The sequence below is a fragment of the Hyperolius riggenbachi genome, chromosome 9 (genome assembly GCF_040937935.1).
Source record: "Hyperolius riggenbachi isolate aHypRig1 chromosome 9, aHypRig1.pri, whole genome shotgun sequence".
Taxonomy (NCBI): Eukaryota; Metazoa; Chordata; class Amphibia; order Anura; family Hyperoliidae; genus Hyperolius; species Hyperolius riggenbachi.
The window spans coordinates 6,298,876-6,311,099 of record NC_090654.1 but is presented as its reverse complement, the minus strand read 5'-3'; the positions used below and the strand labels follow the sequence as shown (position 1 = coordinate 6,311,099).

Below are 12,224 nucleotides of genomic sequence, written 5' to 3'. Positions count from 1 at the left end.
ACACAGAGGTGTTGTCTGTCACCCATAAACCTTGTTCAGATTGTGCATGAAGAATGTGTAATAGAGGAAGAATCCCCTCATTCCCCTGCAGAGTACCTCCACATCATTCTTAAATGTACCCACAGTCACATTGCCTAGGACCTGATAGATGTTCTTTGTTCCGGTCTGTACCTTTTACAAGTACTCTTACCAAGGACTAGTTTTAGTCTAAAGGGAATAAATATAGTAGTCTACATATCCTTCTCACTTCAGTTGTCTTGTAAAATTCCTAAGCGTTGGCAGTTAAGAGACGAATTTCATGTTACATACTTTTAATCAACAAAATTGTAATATGCAAATTAGAGGAGTCGGAGTCGTGGAGTCGGAGTCGGTGGAATCCTAAACTGAGCAGTCGGAGTCGGTGGATTTTTGGACCGACTCCACAGCCCTGGGTGGGGGCATCATGGTTTGGGGCTGCTTTGCTGCTGCAGGGCCTGGACGGATTGCTATCATCAAAGGAAAAATAAATTCCCAAGTTTATCAAGACATTTTGCAGTAGAACTTAAAGAGAACCAGAGATGAAGCACCCTCATGTATTTTACCTTATAAATCAGTGGGAACATGACAGTAAACACCTAATCTGCTCTTTGTTACATTGTTCTCTGTTTAATTTGCCTGTTATCACCTCTAAGATAAGAATCCCGACTAAGCAGTCGGCTGGCTTTGCTACAGAAAGATTATAGCTTAGACTGTGTTCTTTTGTGTCTTTTCAAGTCCAAGCCTGCCCCCTGCTGGCTTTGCTCAGAAATCATTATAGCTGAGTCATTATAGCAAAGCCAGACTCAATGCACAGTCCGGGATTCTTATCTCAGCTAGATAACAGACACTTTTAGCAGTGAGGATGAAACAGAGGGCAGGGTAGGTGTTTTCTCTAATGTTCCCACTGATTTCTATGGTAAAATACATGAGGGTGCTTCGTCTCTGGTTCACTTTAAGGCCATCTGTCCACCAGCTGAAGCTCAGAAGAAGTTGGGTGTTGCATCAGGACAACGACCCAAAGCATAGAAGTAAATCAACAACAGAATGGCTTAAAGGGAAGATCCACAGAGTACTTTAAAAAGTAAAAATACTAATCCACTTACCTGGGGGGCTTCCTCCAGCCCGTGGCAGGTAGGATGTGCCTGCGACACCGCTCCGGAGGCTCCCGGACTTCTCCGGTGGCGCACCCGACCTGGCCAGGCCGGCTTCCAGGTCGGGCTTCTCCTTGCGCTCCAACGTGCGTCTCACGCGGTCGCGCTGACGTCATCTGACGTCCTACGGACTGTACTGCGCAGGCGCAGAACTACTGCACCTGCGCAGTACAGCCTGGAGGACTTCCGATGACGTCAGCGCGACCACGTGAGAAACATGTTGGAGCACACAAGTAGCCCGACCTGGAAGCCGGCCTGGCCAGGTCAGATGCGCCACCGGAGAAGACTGGGAGCCTCCGGAGCGGCGTCAATGGCACGTCCTGCCTGCCACGGGCTGGAGGAAGCCCCCCAGGTAAGTGGATTAGTTCAACCAGTTATTAAATCCAAGAGTTCACATACCTTTTCCACCTGCAATGTAAATGTTTACATGGTGTGTTCAATAAAAACATGGAAACATGTAATTATTTGTGTGGTATTAGTTTAAGCAGACAGTGATTGTCTATTGTTGTGACTTAGAGGAAGATCAGATCACATTTTATGACCAATTTGTGCAGAAACCCATATAATTCCAAAGGGCTCACATACTTTTTACTGCTACTGTAGGTGAGAAGTGTAACGTCTTCCCTTCTCAGAAGAACAAACCAATTACTAATGGAAAAGGTATTTATTCATGCACAATAGACAATGCGTTTCCCAGGCCTCAGCCGCTTCCTCAGGTCAATAAAAATGTCTATAATAAAAACATATATACTATATATACACTAATGCTTACACAAAACCAGACATTTCAAATCTTATTTGTAATGTACGGTTGCCCACAGTGGACTAGATTTGCTATCCCATTGTGGGGAACACTGCAGTGCATTTGTAGGTTCCATGTATGTATATGATGGAAATAAGAATTGGAATGTCTGGTTTCGGTTGAGCGCTAGTATATATGTATACATATATTTTTATTATCGGCACATTTATTCACCTGATGAAGCGGGCTCAGTCCTATGAAACGCATTGTCTGTTGTGCACGAATAAATGTCTCTTCCATTAGTAATTGCTTTGTTCTTCTGAGAAGGTAAGACATTACACTTATCACTTATGTATAGTAGCATTAGTTGCTATCTGTCATCAAGGATGCCTCCTAAAGAGTAACTAACATTGAGGTCTGTGGCAGCGCCCAAAGTAATGCTGAATAAACACGGTATGATTTTCCGTGCGATAGATGGATCCGATTGATAAATCCGTCATGTCCGATATTGCTCCTGATAGTTTCTACGCTCGATTTCTCATAGCAGAGAATGGAAAAAGATAAGAAAAATGAATGAAGATAAGAGAATTGTGTGCAGAATCGTGCGGAAAAAACGATCAGGTCGCAAAATCGTACAGAAAATCTTACCGTGTGTATCCAGCATAACAAGCGCAGAACGGCACCAGATTCCTGCCTTGCTCAGTGGAGGAGAATGACTCCGATACGGAGCCTCCGGAGCATGAAGCTGAGATGTTGTACTGGCAGCTCCTCACCACCCATCCTCTGCTGGAATGCCTGGTGCCCTTACCTCCTCCATGCATACACCCCTTGCCTGCTGTACCAGATCTAGCAGGAATTGCATAAATTAGCATTCAGGTGGGAGGCTTCGGTTGGACGCAATCGTGGATTGTATCATTTTACAGGGACGCCCCGTGTAGGCACATCTCCCACACGGCCCCCTCCCTAACCACTCACCTGTCAACCGCATCCTGAAAGCTGCAAAAAAAAAAAAAAAAAACCATTTTAAATCACAAACACTGGTCAGCATGACAGCCCAGGGGCCCCAGGTCTCTCTCACTGGCTGGGGCCCCCAATCCACCATGCAATACCCAGAGGGAAGTGCGGGCAAGCCCTGGACCTCTCACCTTCAGGGAACTCACCCCACCACCTCTAAACTGAATGCCAACTGCAACAAACACAATTGGTAACTCCCAGCTAGAGCAATCTCCTGCCTTTATCTGGTCAGCTGACAGGTGAGTGGTTAGGGAGGGGACCGTGTGGGAGATGTGCCTACACGGGGCGTCCCTGTAAAACGATGCAATCTACGATTGCATCCAACCGAAGCCTCCCACCTGTATGCTAATTTATGCAATTCCTGCTAGATTTGGTACAGCAGGCAAAGGGTGTATAACAGTACACCTGATTGGCTGACTGGCGTCTGCTGACCAGCTAAGGGCAGGAGATTGCTCAAGCTGGGAGTTAGCAATTGTGTTTGTCATGGTAGCAGCTGCCAGGACTGTGCAAAGCCTGCAGCGGGCATTTGCACTCACCTCCCAGGGGATCCAGACGACGGCAGCCATTCTTTTTCCTGTCCTCCGAGTCTCTGCATCCCTCGGGTGAGATCGCCATTTGTCATCATGACAACAGTCAGCGATCTCACTACAGGGTTACAGCACCACCCGGAGGACGGAGGGAGAAGTGGAGTGCTGGATCCACGGGAGGTGAGTAACGTGTAGGGGCTATCACAGATCTCTCTGCGGTATGATTTTATTTTTCCCCCCAGTTTTAGGGTCAAAAAGCCTGCTAAAAAATTCCACTGCTTTTCAGACCCCAAAATTCAGGAAGATTTACAATGCCAGTGATGTTAAAAGGAGTCTGGAAAAAAAACCCACATACTTACCTAAGCAGAGGGAAGGCTCTGGGTCCTATAGAGCAGTCCTGGTCCCCGCACTGGCTCCCTGTTGAAATCTTCCCCTGCGGGAGGCTTCTGGAGCCCGGGTGTTCCTGCAGACGGTTGGCGCCCTACTGCACCTGCACACTACGCAGCCGCCTGTCTTCAGCAGCACTCGGGTCCCCGGAACACGCCTGTCTTCAGCAGCACTCGGGTCCCCGGAACACTTACGAAGCCTTTTGCAGCGGCGGAGAGCAACCTTTGACCCATCGGTTGGAGACGGCTACCGGAGGAGCCAGCGCTGGAACGCGTGGCCCGTAGGGGGATCGGGGAGGCTCTATAGGACACAGAGCCCGCCCTCTCCATAAGTATTTGGCTTTTTTTATCACTTCAGACTCCCTTTAATGGCATATGAACCCCCAGTAACACGTACCTTGGTTAGTTCCAGTATCCGGGACTCATCCGGCCTCTTGGGGTGTCTGTTACAATCAACGCTGCTTTTAAATCCTGGACAGATGAACCCGTTTGGTGTCATCCACGCTTCTCTGGACCTCAATAGATCCTTCTTACGTTCTTCCTCGGCGTCCACCGGACTGACGCCGGCAGACAGGAAGTCTAGAGAATACGTGAACCTGCGGCTCGGCTCCTGCGAGGCAAAAGGGAGTAACAAATATCACAAACACTTAAAGAGAAACTCCGACCAAGAATTGAACTTCATCCCAATCAGTAGCTGATACCCCCTTTTACATGAGAAATCTATTCCTTTTCACAAACAGACCATCCCCCTCTGTATGGCCGATATTGTGTTGAAACCCCTCCCACAAGAAGCTCTGAGGACCGTGGTACTCCTGGCAGTTTCCTGTCTGTGAACCTTATTGCATTGTGGGAAATAGCTGTTTACAGCTGTTTCCAACTGCCAAAAAAGCATGCAGCAGCTACATCACCTGCCAGCAGTAAAAATGATACAATGTAAATCAGCGATTTAAAACATTTTACAATGGGCAAACACTGACTGGTACAGAACCGTTCAACTGATTTGAGAAATCATTTGAAAGAAAGATTGGGTGACCATGTTGAGGTATCAATTCTCCTCCAATCCCACAAAAATAATCGGAAAGGTTGATTGGCCTTCAAAATCAAGTAATGTATGGCCCCGAACTCTTGCAGACCACACAATGAAAAGTCGTTAGTCCACATACGAGGTCCACTGCTCTGTGGTCTAACAGCCAGATCAAAGTGTCAAATTAGTGCTGATCAGCAACTGAGGCAGCTCCTCCCATACAGTAAACACTGAGGCTTAACCCTTTCACTGCTCCCTGGAAAGGGAAACCAAGATAAAACTTCAGGTTTTTTTTTACGATTTCCATAAATTGTAACGAGGACATTTCTTTGTCCATAAAGGTTATCGTGATGTGGCTGAGCTCTAAGAGCAGAGAGGAAGTTCTGAGTTCACGAGTTAAAAATGAGATAAACTATTGTATATATCCTCCTTCTCCTAAAAATGACTTTAACCAGCTGAGCGGTCTGGACGAGCTCAGCTCGTCCAACACCGCCAGCGGCTGCCGCTCAGGCCCTGCTGGGCCGATTTTAACGAAATAAAAAGCAGCACACGCAGCCGGCACTTTGCCAGCCGCGTGTGCTGCCTGATCGCCGCCGCTCTGCGGCGATTCGCCGCGAGCAGCGGCGAAAGAGGGCCCCCCTAGCCGCCTGAGCCCAGCGTAGCCGGAACAAAAAGTTCCGGCCAGCGCTAAGGGCTGGATCGGAGGCGGCTGACGTCAGGACGTCGGCTGACGTCGATGACGTCACTCCGCTCGTCGCTATGGCGACGATATAAGCGAAACAAGGAAGGCCGCTCATTGCGGCCTTCCTTGTTTATTCTGGGCGCCGGAGGCGATCGGAAGATCGCCTCCGGAGCGCCCTCTAGTGGGCTTTCATGCAGCCAACTTTCAGTTGGCTGCATGAAATAGTTTTTTTTTTATTTAAAAAAAACCCTCCCGCAGCCACCCTGGCGATTTAATCAGAACGCCAGGGTGGTTAAAAAAAAAATAAAATTAGATATCCAACAGTTTTATTTTATTTTTAAATCTACTTTTTAAGTTTTTACTGTTTTACAGTCTTTACTCAATGACACATGCATTGAAGTATGCCAGAGATAAAATCTATGAACTATTGACCCTTTTTATCTCTTTTCTGCTCTCAGAAGTCATTTTCTGCCAGGAAAGTGTTTTATGGCTTTAATTCCTTATCAGTGAGGGTTACACTGTAGTCAGACCCTCCGACTTGGTCCCAACCCAGTGAAAAACTTACTTGCATACCTGATTTTTAACTCTTTCACAGAGAAAGAAGAAAAGGAGCACAGTATTTGTTGTGTGCCTGGCACTGTACATACACATGTCTATCTCATGTCACCTCGGGTATCCTGTAAAGGAATATTTTTAATGTGACCATTGGCTGGAGTCTGCCTGGCTGATATTCCCTGCAGTGGGTTGGGGTAACACAGAATAGTGGTTCCTGTTGACTATCGGATGTAACGTGTCCGGGGGTTCCTGACGTACCTCGGCCATCTTCTGGCGGAGTATTCTCTGGGCCAGCGCCGTGGTGTTGAACGTGTGAGAACTGTAGTTGTGAACATTCATCCCATCCACGGAAACGATTTCCACGTATTCCACCGCTGGATGCCTCACCTGCCGGCTCAGCTGCTGAACCTCCTCAATGTTCTTCTGCAAGGAACACAAATCATGCTCATGAGAACCTGTCACCAGGTGTACCGAAAACAACACAAAAGGAATGTAAAAATTGCCGCTGTACCAAAAACAAAGTGTGAAAGATGTCAGGAACACTAAGGGGTAAAAACCTTGAAAACGTGAACTATTTAATATTACTGTACTTTGGTTTAACTCATTAGCAGCTTCAGTAGAGTTAACTCGTCTGAGATAAGTGCTCGGCATTTGGCCTCAGTCAGCAGAACTCATATTGCTGTAAATTCTTGGAATGCTTTGAGGTCTCTCTGCTAGCAGAGGATATAGAAACTGAGAGCAGAAGTCCTCTGTTATTGCCTCACACTGCCCCCTAGTGACAAGTGGCCATAAGTACACATTACAGCAGTACTAATTAGTAGCAGGAAAATGTAACAAATAAAAATTGTGCTAAAATGAACTGGCCTGGAACACTTGCAAGCCTCTAAATACATCGGCTGTGAAAGGGTTACACAATATAGACAGTTACTTTGCGATTTGTGTTGTACGCGGGTCTATCACAAAGTCCTGCAACAAACTGATCTAACATTTTGCATTGCAGAGTCACAGATGCTCAGCGAGATGCTGGGATCATTCCGCCTTGCATGCAATTTGCATTAGGTTTGCATGCAAGCTGGAATGACCATCTGCACTGAGAGTTATGTGGAGACTGGGGGCGCAGCAGCTGCAGCAGCTGAGACATGGGAGTTACAGCAGGTCATGTGACAGAGGCGGGGTCTGCACTGAGAGTTATGTGGAGACTGGCGGCGGATCAGCTGCAGCAGCTGAGGCAGGAGAGAGTCACAGCAGGTCATGTGATGGAGGCGGGGTCTGCACTGAGCTATGTGGAGACTGGGGGCGGATCAGCTGCAGCAGCTGAGGCAGGAGGGAGTCACAGCAGGTCATGTGATGGGGCGGGTCTGCACTGAGAGTTATGTGGAGACTGGGGGCGGAGCAGCTGCAGCAGCTGAGGCAGGAGGAGTCACAGCAGGTCATGTGATGGGGCGGGGCCTGCACAGAGTTATGTGGAGACTGGGGGCAGATCAGCTGCAGCAGCTGAGGCAGGAGAGAGTCACAGCAGGTCATGTGATGGGGGCAGGGTCTGCACTCACCTTGATGTGGTCTTTATTTTCTTGTCTCTCCATTTCCCACTTCTGCGTAATATAAGGCTCATTGTAATTATCTAACGAGCTGCGGAGAAGTTGTTTTCTGTACCAATTATCTTCTCCAACTGAAATCAGCAGTTTCTTACTAGACGAGGGTCCGGAGTCAGAGATTAGATCAGCGAAGCTGAATGGGATTCCGAACTCCCGGCTGAGGAGGCGAATCATCTCCGCAGAGGGCAGCAGGTCAGACTGGATGACATCACGCAACTTCCTGGCGCTGCACATGTAGTCCAACCTGAAACAAGGCAACGTGCATACAAATAATATGTACTGCATTTACAGACCACTTTATGCCGGCCATACATAGGACACTTATATCTGCAGGTGCTGGGCTGGAAAGCAGCTCTGGCCATAAACCTACAGATTAAAGAACAAGATCTACAGAAACTGAACACATTCTTCTGATGTACTGGGCCAAGAACTGAGCCTTGGGGGACACCAAGCATGAGAGCTCAGCTGAGGAACACCTAAGGCAACTGATGGATGCTAATATCAATGTGAAGGTTGAAGATACCTTTTACATGTTGGTATTACATGAATGAAGCCCAACATAAGTACAACATGAATATCACATTCAACAATCCTAAAAGACCTTTACTTACCTGGATAGGGCCTGAAAGCATGGAGCCGGGACCATATCCCTGATATACAGGAGCGGCTGATTCACCAACGAGGCGAGAGGCTCGTATAAATGGACGTGGCACAACAAGACGCCGAGATCTTTGTACAGACGTTCGTGGAAAGCCATGTCAGAGTTGTAGAAGATCTCCAGCTTGTCTCTCTCGCCCTCTGGCCTGTAGGGTGTGGAGGCATTAAATTCCTTTAATAAACTATACCATGAAATGAACTACGTACTCGAGCAACAAGCGATTGTTGATGTGGCTACAGGCGCACAATTACATAAACGACATTTGGCGGTACAGACCTTCACAACGGATCAGATCTTTAAAGAGACTCCGTAACAAAAATTTTAGCAGTATTTCTCATATTCTACAAGTTCCTAAGGCTGTTCCATTGTGCTCTGGCTTACTGCAGCACTTTCTACTTGCACCATCTCTGTAATAAATCAACTTATCTTTCCCCTGTCGGACTTGTCACCTGTGTCTGGAAGACTGCCAACTCTTCAGTAATGTGAACAAGTTAACTCCTTCCAAGCCCCTCCAGTGCTCCTGTAATGATTATTCCTCACAGACAATGTCCCTGCTCTCACTGTCAGCTTGTCTGCTATCTGTGAGGCTGATAAACACAGACTGATAAACTGAACAAAGAATAGCTGGCTGAGGAGGAAGCTGCCAATCAGGCTGACACCAGTGCAGAGCTGAGACTACAGGCTCTAAAGACACAGCTTGTCATGCTTCATTGACACAGAGCTCTTTCACAACTTGCACATAACCTCTGGAGAATGAATTCAATGTGTAACTCACTGAATTCTCTGTGTACTCACTGTGTATTAACTGAGTTCACAGCTCTGCTGATGTACTTCCTGTTTTGGTGGCCATCTTTTCTGTTTACAAAACAGTTTATAAAACAGTTTTTTTACCCTCTTTATTGCAGCGGAAAGCAGCAAAAATAATACAGAGGGGGCTAGGAGATGACCCCAAACAGGCAGGGATGTTTGTTTATACTTCATTTTGTGAATACAGATTCTCTTTAAAGAGGAGCTGTCAGCCATACTATCTCAGGAAAAAATAAACCAAATATATAACATAACACATACTTACATAACACATGTATTATACTGTCCATGTTATGATTCCTGTGAATTTTTATAAAGGAAAAGCAAAGAATCCTATTCTAGACAGTTTCCACATTTACTGTGGCTATTTTGAAGCCAGTCGTGATGTAATATCCGCCCTTACTCTCCTCTGCCTGATTTGCCCGGCCTTCACTATAGAAAGTGCATCGTTTCAGCCTGAGACATTTTGGCCAATCAGAGAGGAACAGAGGTGTGGGAGGGGAAAACAGGAGGGAAAGAGGCTTCAGCCAATCAGGCTGCATTAGTTAAAGGGAAGGTTCAGGGAGGGGGGAAAAAAAATAAAAATCCTTATCCACTTACCTGGGGCTTCCTCCAGCCCGCGGCAGGCAGGAGGTGCCCTCACCGCCGCTCCGCAGCGGGCGCGCTGACGTCATCGGACGTCCTCCGGGCTTTACTGCGCAGGCGCAGAACTACTGCGCCTGTGCAGTACAGCCCGGAGGACGTCCGATGACGTCAGCGCGCCCCCGTGAGGCGCAGAAGAGCCCGTCATTGGAGCGCAGAAGAGCCCGACCTGCCAGCCGGCCTGGCCAGGTCGGGTCGGCCACCGGGAGCCTGCGGCGAGGGCAGCTCCTGCCTGCCATGGGCTGGAGGAAGCCCCAGGTAAGTGGATAAGGATTTTTATTTTTTTCCCTCCCTCCCTGAACCTTCCCTTTAAGTCTGAGGGGAAGTAGAGAAGCAAAAAAAGACAACCCAGCATGCCCTGCAACTTCTCTTTTGTGTACCAAATTTTCTGTGTACCAAATAAGAGTCATGTAAACTGGGGAATGATCATTTATCAACAAGAAAAGTAATAGTGATTTTAACTTTTGAATTGCCTGGTTAGCAGCCTTATTACTTGTTTACCAGATAAAAATAAAGAATAGACTTTTAATTTTATGCCAGACAGTTACTCTTTAAGAACCCCAACGACTTACACGCAAAGCACCGCTATCGTTTTGCGCCAGTTGTGCGCTGCCACGTGAAGTTGAGTGTTCCCGCAGGTAAGAAGATGGATCGGAGAACCTTGTTCCTCAGGAGGCATTTCTGTGAGGTTTAACGATCCATCTTCAGGTGAGTCTTCAGCTTTACATGGTTATGCACCTGTTCAGGGAGAAGACCTTGGGCAAGATTCCCTAACACTGGTACTGCCTATAGAGCGCTCCCTAGTGACTGCAGCTCTGGCCTAACACTGCTACTGCCCATAGAGCGCTCCCTAGTGGCTGCAGCTCTGGCCTAACACTACTACTGCCTATAGAGCTGCCCCTAGTGGCTGCAGCTCTGGCCTAACACTGCTACTGCCTATAGAGCGCCCCCTAGTGGCTGCAGCTCTGACCTAACACTACTACTGCCTATAGAGCACCCCTAGTGGCTGCAGCTCTGGCCTAACACTGCTACTGCCTATAGAGCACCCTCTAGTGGCTGCAGCTCTGAGTCTGACCTAACACTGCTACTGCCTATAGAGCACCCCCTAGTGGCTGCAGCTCTGGCCTAACACTGCTACTGCCTATAGAGCGCCCCCTAGTGGCTGCAGCTTTGGCTTAACACTGCTACTGCCTACAGAGTGCCCCCTAGTGGCTGCAGCTCTGGTCTAACACTGCTACTGCCTACAGAGCGCCCCCTAGTGGCTGCAGCTCTGGCCTAACACTGCTACTGCCTATACAGCGCCCCCTATGGCTGCAGATCTCGCCTAACACTGCTACTGCCTATAGAGCGCCACCTAGTGGCTGCAGCTGTGCCGTAACACTGCTACTGCCTATAGAGTGCCCCCTAGTGGCTGCAGCTCTGGCCTAACACTGCTACTGCTTACAGAGCACCCCCTAGTGGCTGCAGCTCTGGTCTAACACTGCTACTGCCTATACAGCGCCCCCTAGTGGCTGCAGCTCTGGCCTAACACTGCTACTGCCTATAGAGCGCCACCTAGTGGCTACAGCTCTGGCGCTTTGAGTCCCCCAGGAGAAAAGCGTGATATAAATGTTATTTGTCTTGTCATGTACAGCACATACGGTAGAATATTAGCTAGGTACCTGCTTGAGATGGTTTCCCACAGATCCTTCATAGCTTTGTCTTTCAGTCCCTCCAGAATAAAGAGGTGGAGAGATCTGTCCATGATGTGGACTCCAGTTATGACATCCAAGGTAGAATCATTCTTCTGACCATCAGTCAGACCCATGCTGGACAGATTATCGAACGGAATATTCGCCAAGTTAGAACTGAGGCCCAGAGCCTTTGCGTTGATTTCCACAATCCTGGTGATAAAATGACTGAACAGTTTTTTGTTTTTGTAATCAAAGATGAAAACCATCCGGCCGAACGGACAATCGGGACTCTCCTCTTCCAGGGACAACGGCCTTGCCAGGTCTATCCTCACCTTGAGATGTGACTGAGCGTCCAAGTAATGTCCCACTGGAAGAGGAGAGACCTGAGGACCATCAACCGACCCCGTTACTCCTAAAATCTTCCCATTCTTGTTGTCCAGTTGACATCCTGTGGGGTCGGGACACTCGCAGTTTTGTATCGGAACACAGATATTCAGGTAGGTGGCACCAAACACCAGCTCAGACAAGTTTATCTTGGCCACGCCGTATGGATCCCACGGCCTGTTCCGCTCCGTGATTGGGTTGTGAACGGTGCGTTTGGCTGTCACAAGGCCGACGTTGCTCAGTTTTTCATCTTCAGGTTCCGTGCCGAAAAGCGATGGTTTGCTGGCTGTCTCCTGTATCTTCTGGTCTCGGTCATGGACCTCAATCTCCACCGGTGGTCCAAGCAGAGATTCCTGCAGCTCGCTG

At 48.1% G+C, this 12,224-nt stretch overlaps 1 protein-coding gene across 1 annotated transcript in view; it reads right to left on the bottom strand.

Moving 5' to 3' along the window:
• CFAP92 (cilia and flagella associated protein 92 (putative)) overlaps positions 1-12,224 on the bottom strand; it is a 157,602-nt gene that overhangs the window by 18,200 nt on the left and 127,178 nt on the right. The window contains exons 7-11 of the mRNA XM_068251833.1: positions 11,463-12,224; positions 8,306-8,497; positions 7,650-7,938; positions 6,358-6,522; positions 4,236-4,448 (exon numbers count right to left, since the gene is read on the bottom strand). The exon at positions 11,463-12,224 is cut by the window's right edge and continues 131 nt beyond it. Coding sequence (XP_068107934.1) covers positions 4,236-4,448; positions 6,358-6,522; positions 7,650-7,938; positions 8,306-8,497; positions 11,463-12,224 — 1,621 coding nt within the window. The remainder of the gene's footprint in view (positions 1-4,235; positions 4,449-6,357; positions 6,523-7,649; positions 7,939-8,305; positions 8,498-11,462) is intronic.